Source organism: Triplophysa dalaica, chromosome 1 (assembly GCF_015846415.1).
Source record: "Triplophysa dalaica isolate WHDGS20190420 chromosome 1, ASM1584641v1, whole genome shotgun sequence".
Taxonomy (NCBI): Eukaryota; Metazoa; Chordata; class Actinopteri; order Cypriniformes; family Nemacheilidae; genus Triplophysa; species Triplophysa dalaica.
Window position 1 is genome coordinate 36,149,912 of NC_079542.1, and position 7,500 is coordinate 36,157,411.

At 38.8% G+C, this 7,500-nt stretch overlaps 1 protein-coding gene across 31 annotated transcripts in view; it reads left to right on the forward strand.

Moving 5' to 3' along the window:
- LOC130429262 (receptor-type tyrosine-protein phosphatase delta-like) overlaps positions 1–7,500 on the forward strand; it is a 303,213-nt gene that overhangs the window by 285,346 nt on the left and 10,367 nt on the right. For 20 of the 31 annotated variants that reach the window (XM_056757729.1, XM_056757777.1, XM_056757812.1 and 17 more), the window contains 2 exons: positions 3,413–3,454; positions 3,878–3,975. In XM_056757729.1, coding sequence (XP_056613707.1) covers positions 3,413–3,454; positions 3,878–3,975 — 140 coding nt within the window. The remainder of the gene's footprint in view (positions 1–3,412; positions 3,455–3,877; positions 3,976–7,500) is intronic. The other 11 variants (XM_056757822.1, XM_056757830.1, XM_056757847.1 and 8 more) reach the window with 1 other exon arrangement.

Below are 7,500 nucleotides of genomic sequence, written 5' to 3' on the forward strand. Positions count from 1 at the left end.
GTTCAAGATAGAGACACATAGGCAGAAAGAGTGAGACAGAGATATATATATATATAGAGAGAGAGAGAGAGAGAGAGAGAGAGAGATGAAGACTTTTTTAAAAGTTCGAGATAGAGACACATAGGCAGAAAGAGTGAGACAGAGATATATAGAGAGAGAGAGAGAGAGAGAGAGACTTTTAAAAGTTAGAGATAGAGAGATAGAGATACATAGACAGAAAGAGTGAGACAGAGATATAGAGAGAGAGAGAGAGAGAGAGAGAGAGAGAGAGAGACTTTTTTAAAAGTTCGAGATAGAGACACATAGGCAGAAAGAGTGAGACAGAGATATATATATATAGAGAGAGAGAGAGAGAGAGAGAGAGACTTTTAAAAGTTAGAGATAGAGAGATAGAGATACATAGACAGAGAGAGAGAGAGATAGAATGAGAGAGAGGAGAGATAAAGACAGATAGAAAGAGAGAGCGAGCTTCAGCAACCTGATGTTGTGTTCTTTAACATCTGACTGACACAAACATGATCTCCCGGCGTGTCTGAAGCGTGTGTGTGTTCTGAGGTGTGTCATGTTATAAATCATCTGAATCTCTCCTGACGTCTGTGGTGTTCTGCTCTGCAGAGGTTTTGGAGTTCATGAGCAATATTTGATGTCTCTGAACCTATTTTGGAAGTGTCCAGGGTTCAGTCTTCAGGACACACAGATGTAACTGTACAGCTTGAGTTAACTATTAGTCATTAAGAAACAAAAGAAATCATATTATTAAGTGTGAGACTTAAGAGACGTTCATCTGTCATCGTTCATTCTCTCGCATGTGGTTGTAAATCTGCATGCGAGTCTTCAGTGAAAGAAGATATTTCGAGAAACGTCTCGGTGGTTTTGTGTTCATACAATTGACGTCAATAAAGTTATTCAAAATATCTTCTTTCATATTCTGAAGGAGAACCAAACTCATACAGTTTCACTGCAAAAAAACACTTTTATACTTAGTATGTTTGTCTTGTTTTCCAGTATAAATGTCAAAAAGTTCTTGAATCAAGATGCATTTCCTTGATGAGCAAAACGACCCAAGAAAATAAGTCGTGTTTTTATAACAAAAGTATGAAATTTTCGATATTTTTGTCCGTCATGAAAAAATTCGGACTGGGTTCGATTTTCTGCGTTTTTCCCATCAGTAATTTAATGGATGTGGATAATGAAATTTTCTGTGTTGATATGAATCTAGCGAGAGTTTGTAACCACTGTGACTTTTTATTTTAATGTTGGTTTTAGTTTAAACTAGGGCTGTCAAACGATTTACCGCGATTAATCACATCCACAATAAAAGTCTGTGTTTACATAATGTATGTCGGTTTATATTTATTCAGTATTTATAAACACATACATGTACACAATATGAATATATTTAGAAAATGTTTAGTTAAGCGGCTAAACATATATTACATCTAATTTTGAGAAAGAATCTAAAAATCGTGAATCAATGTTTAATCGAATTCTGACACCAGGTATGGATATAAATCGAATCGTGAGGTACCAAAAGATTCGCACCCCTAAAAAATAATCTTGAATTAAGTGACTAAGAAAAGGATCATTTTTGTCTCCGAAATTTCTGCACGTTAAAAAATCCATACGCCCTCACTAAAATTCGGCCTGTAAGCAAAAAGACCTAAAATCATTTTTTCACCCTGTTGGCAGATTTGTCCGAAAATTGCATATTTTTTGTCTAAAAACACGACAAATTTCCTCAGGTCGTTATGCTCATCAAGAAAATGCATCTTGATTCAAGAACTTTTATCCATTTGTAATGGAAAAAAAGACACTAAATATGATAGTCGTTTTTTTGTGGTGTTGACATCAACATGATTCATAAATCTGTGTGATCTGAGAGACCTGCGATGAAGAAAACGAGCTCTATGAAGACCATAAGGAGTTTTTTCTCTGTGATATAAACTTGACGATGTTTGTGTTCTCGCGTTCAGAGAGCCATATTCACTTTATGACTACGACTCTCGGGCTCTCGGAGAAGCCTCTGCGTCCTCCATTTTCTCTTCAGATGTCTCTTCAGCCTCTGCATTAGCCCGGCTCTCTCCAAACCCTTGATGCCTGTCATACGCTCGCCCCCCCATCTCAATTTTCATCTTGAGGGTGCTTGATGTGGTTTGGTGGAATGGCAGTTTCATTGTCAGTGCGGCTGGTAATGGGTCTTGAGAGGCGGTGGATGGCAGCTCTCTCCCGCTGCCTCCATTAGCTAATGCCCTCTTCTATCAGAGCGCAGATGAAAGAAGCGCACCATCCCTCTTTTCTCTGCGACTCGCAGCCTGTTGTTATGCAAACCGCTCGTCAGAGAGCCTCGTCTCCTCTACACACGCGTGCTCTCATCCCAACACGTTGCCAGTCCAAACACACGAACATGCCTGACATCATCACACATCAACCTTTGTCTTCTTGATACGATAGCTTTGTGTCGTTTGGGTTTGTCTCGCGCTCATCTTCATTTGCATATGTTGTCTGTTTATGACTAACCAATGAGAGTAGAGATCAGAGCTGTCACATTATCAGATTTGCAAAGGACTCCATTGTCACGGGCACGATACAAATATGTAATGATGTCGCTCAAATTCATATGGAATTTTGTGTGTTGATATGAATGTAACAAGTTTGTAACCACTGTGACTCTTCATTTTAATTGACTAAAAGTTAGTTTCCACGCTGAGTTTTATTTCATTTTTAATTTGTTAAAAAGTTATTTTTATGTTGGTTTTATTTTAAACTAGGGCTTTCAAACGATTAATCGCGATTAATCGCATCCAGAATAAAGTCTGTTTTTACATAATATATGTTGGTGTACTTGCATATTCATTTAGTATTTATAAACACAATACATAATCACATGTACACAATATGTATATATTTTGAAAATGTTTACATGTATTTATTTATATTTGCCGATAATTAAAATTATACATAAAAAAAATTTCAAATTGAAATAAAATAATTTTCCTTTAAAAAATGCAGTTTCTTTTGAAATTCAAAATTCAAATGCAGAGTACACAGACATACAATATGTTAACCCAAACTTTTATTCTGGATGCGAGTTATTGTTTGACAGCTCTAGTTTAAAGATTTCTTATCTTCATTTAGTTGATTTTTCCACATAATATTTAGGGCTACGTTTGATTTGTTTGATACGAAGAGAAGTGTATCCGTAGCTTTAGTTGACTATAAGGCACTGAATTATCATCATACACGTGTAACAACACAATAGAATTGATCACAGTTATTAATATCACGGTATATCGTGACAGCTCTAGCTGAGAGCTGAAGTCTCTTTCAGTTAAAACAGTTAGTGATCATCACATTTGCTTGTTGTAGCGTGTCAGCTGCGTATGATTTATGGCCGTCCCCTTTCCCTCCGCAGGTTCAGCCGCTTCGGTTTACCCCAGTAACCTTCATTTGTCAAGTTAGTCACTCTTGTTTCTACATATGCCGCTGTGTTTCTTCATTTCCATCATCTGCATTGGCTTCGTCTTCTCGCTACGCTTTACATGACGCGGTGCGGGAGGCGGGGTTTGTTATGTCACGTCCTGTAGACTCATCGTCAGCTGTGACATTCAGCCTTCAATGTTAGAATGTCTTTCATTTCTTCAGCGTGTTGGTTAACGCTTGCGGATAAGAAGAGAATAACATTTTTCTTTTCATTAGAGATGCTCTTGTGCGGCTTCTGTCTTCATCCTCTTCAAGCATGTGACTGCTTCGTGCGATCATAAAGGCCGACAAAAAATCTCACATTCTCCATCCCTAAAAATGATCGCCTCCTAATGTCTGTGTTTGATGTGCCAGTACTAACATCAGGACCGTTTGTGTGTTTGTCTTCTCTCTGCAGGGATGGCTAGTCACCCTCCTATTCCCGTCATGGAGTTAGCAGATCACATCGAGCGTCTGAAAGCCAACGACAACTTGAAGTTTTCACAAGAGTATGAGGTAACGGTTTAATTTCTTGTGTCAGAGACTTGTGTAGTGCATTAGTATTTACCCTTAACACACTAGCAACCACTAGAACACCCTAGCACCTGCACATTAATGCCCTAGCAACCACTAGAACACCCTGGCAACAGGACATTAGTGCCCTAGCAACCACCAGAACAGCCTAACAACTATGCACCTTAGCAACTACACCTAAATCACTGCATAATGCTCTTCTTCGGAACAGCACGGCAACATGCTGCAAACACACTGTTAATCACTGAGATTCACATGTGTGTGCGTTTGGAAGTGTGTATGTTGTGTTTTTGAATCTGTATGTGCGTGATCAATGTTTATTTGTGTGTAGTGTGTTTGTATTTGTGTGTGTGTGATTTCACTGGTCTTGCGGTTAGACAAATGATGTTATGTCTGTGTGTCAGGTGTGGGTTCACACACAGCGCTGCAGGACAGGTCAGTCCCTGTCATCACCAGATCTCAGAAACTCTGCATTACTCAGCTTTGTGATGTCATCAGTCATGTGATCTAGGGTTCTTCTCTAGTGGTTGATGAGACAGACCGGTGGAGAGTGTAGTTGTGTGTAGTTTGAGCAGCAGATGGTCAGTGCCGGATCTTTAGACCGCGAGCGTGAGAAGCGTGAGTGTGAGTTCATTGCTCTGTTGAGAGCCGTTGGCTTCTGTCGGTCTGTGGTGACTGAACATGAGGTCAGTGGTGGAGCTCTGCCAACACACACACACACACACACACACACACACACACACAGTTGAGCAGATCTGGACACATTCATCATCTTCAGTGAAATATAACCTCACTGTACATGTATGATTGTCATGTTCCTGTAAAGTGTAGACCAACAGATGCAGAGGTGGGTAGTAACGAGTTACATTTACTCCGTTACATTTACTTGAGTAAGTTTTTGAAAAAATTATACTTCTAGGAGTAGTTTTAAATCACTATACTTTTTACTTTTACTTGAGTAGATTTGTGAAGAAGAAACTGTACTCTTACTCCGCTACATTAGGCTACAATAAGCTCGTTACTTTTCTTTTGACCTCTTTAAAATTCTACGCGTCATTGTTTTATTTTGACAGAGAGTGAGACTTCTGCCAAAGGCTCTACCATGTGACTGTGTTTCACCAATCAAACGTAGTTGCGCAGTCTCGTCACGTGACCATACTCAATCTCAGCGGTGTTCGGCGGGACGGGTTAGTTTACAGTCGTAGCAAAACTAAAATGTCACAATCAACCATCGGCAATGCAGACACAGGCGAGGAGGAACACCCCTGTCCTCATATTGAAAGCATGTTTACTTTAATAAAAGTGCGAAACAGCAGCTACATTATGCGGTGTCTTCTGTGTCTCCCAAAACAAACGGACATTTCAGCATTCAAAAACTCAACATCTAATTTGAGGAAACATGTAGCGCTAAGTGTTCTAAAATCGTTTTTTTTTTGCTGTGGATAGACGAATGTTTGTCTTTTAGGTAACATATGTTTTAAACATTTCCTATATATATTATGTGTGGAACGGTACATGTATTTGCATTGAACCGAAATGGTATGGGCGTCACGGTTCGGTGCATACATTTAACTTACACAGAAAATAACTTACACGGTATAAAAATAAATAAAACTCGCGTGCAAATTAATTAATATAATGCAGAACTACTGTTAGATACGTGGGTTCTTTAGGGACACTTAATCTGTAGTCCCGCTTTAGCTCTGAAGCGGGCTGCGTTTGCATTGCAATGCTTTAGTATGTTGTGTGAGAGAGAGAGAGAATGACGTGGGCGCTATCGAAAAGTCACAAAGTGTTTACTTATATCTGTGTGTGTGTATGAGGCGTGGGCAATATCGAACAGTGGAAACATAAACATTTTCCATCATTTTGTTTATGCAGGACATCATTCAAACTGCAAAGTGTTGAAGTTACTGTTAAATAAAATTTTAAGGAAAACAAATATATTAATCTGAAATGTAGCAAATTAACTTTCAAATTAATTGTTATTTTAATTTAATTTAGACTTTTCAGTCATCAAGGACTCCTGTTCACTGAAAAACGATCACAGCTTCACAGCAAGAACCTTGAGAACCAACTACTGTTGAAGCTTAATAGTGACATCACTGAGTAATTCTTTTGTGAAGTTGTTTGTTTCTGCATTTTTTGTCACAAACACACACACACACACTCTCTCTCTCTCTCTCTCTCTCTCTCTCTCTCTCTCTCTCTCTCTCTCTCACACACACACACACACACTGTATTTGTGTCTGTCTGATTGAATGCTTGTTAAAAAATAAATCAGACGTTACTCAACAGTTACTCAGTACTTGAGTAGTTTTTTAACCAAGCACTTTTTTACTCTTACTCAAGTAATTATTTGGATGACTACTTTTTACTTTTACTTGAGTCAAATTATTCTGAAGTAACAGTACTTTTACTTGAGTACAATTTTGGGCTACTCTACCCACCTCTGAACAGATGTGTGTCATTTCTTTCCAAAGAGACTTTCTAACGTGTGTGAAATATCAGCCTGGACGATGATGCTTTGTTTTGTTTGACTGTAATTTGTCCGAGTGGAGCAGAGATGTGTTTGCTGTCGTCTGAGAGGACAAAAGCAGCGTTTGAGAGAGAGCACATCTCCGCCTGATCCTTCTATTCAAGCCATGAAGACATTACTGTCCCCTTTTCGCTTACGGGACCAATTTTCATTCATTCGACGGCTCCTCTGAAAACTGTAATTTGAAATTTGTCAACGCTGCGAGGCGCCCGCAGGCAGATGCGTATCATCTTTTCATTTTCAAAAGACACTGCAGAGACTGAATAATTTCATTATTAAAGTAAATGGGAAAAATTGCAAACACCACATAAGACTGACGCTGAGGTCATATCACTCACTACACCTCTCTTACAAGAACACCTGTTCTCTCTCTCTCTCTCTCTCTCTCTGTCTCTCTATCTCTCTCTCTCTCTGGTCTCTCTCTCTCTCTCTCTCTCTCTCTCTCTGTCTCTCTATCTCTCTCTCTCTCTGGTCTCTCTCTCTCTCTCTCTCTCTCTGTCTCTCTCTCTCTCTCTGTCTCTCTCTCTCTCTCTCTCTGGTCTCTCTCTCTCTCAAGATTCAAGATTCAAGATTCAAAGGAGCTTTATTGGCATGATAAAAGAAAATGTACATTGCCAAAGCACAAGATTAAATATAAACATGCAGAAATACAGATTAAGATCAAAAATAAGATAGAATAAAATTAAAAGTCTATAAGGAAAAATCTATATATATATACATCTCAATATAAACAGAAAAAGAGTTTTTATTAAAGTTCTCAATGAGGGTGATAGTGTCAGTTTGTGTGTGTTGTCCTGTCAGTGTTGTGTTGTGTTGTGTTGTGCTGCTTGTTCTTTGGTCGTGGCAGGACTTGACATATCTTGCAGCAGGTTTGAGCTTCTTGACTTTTCTCCCAGTATGTATGAGATCTTGTCCTTTTGTTGAAACTGGTCAAAGTCTTTGTGTAAGTTTGTAAACTGGGGGAAGAA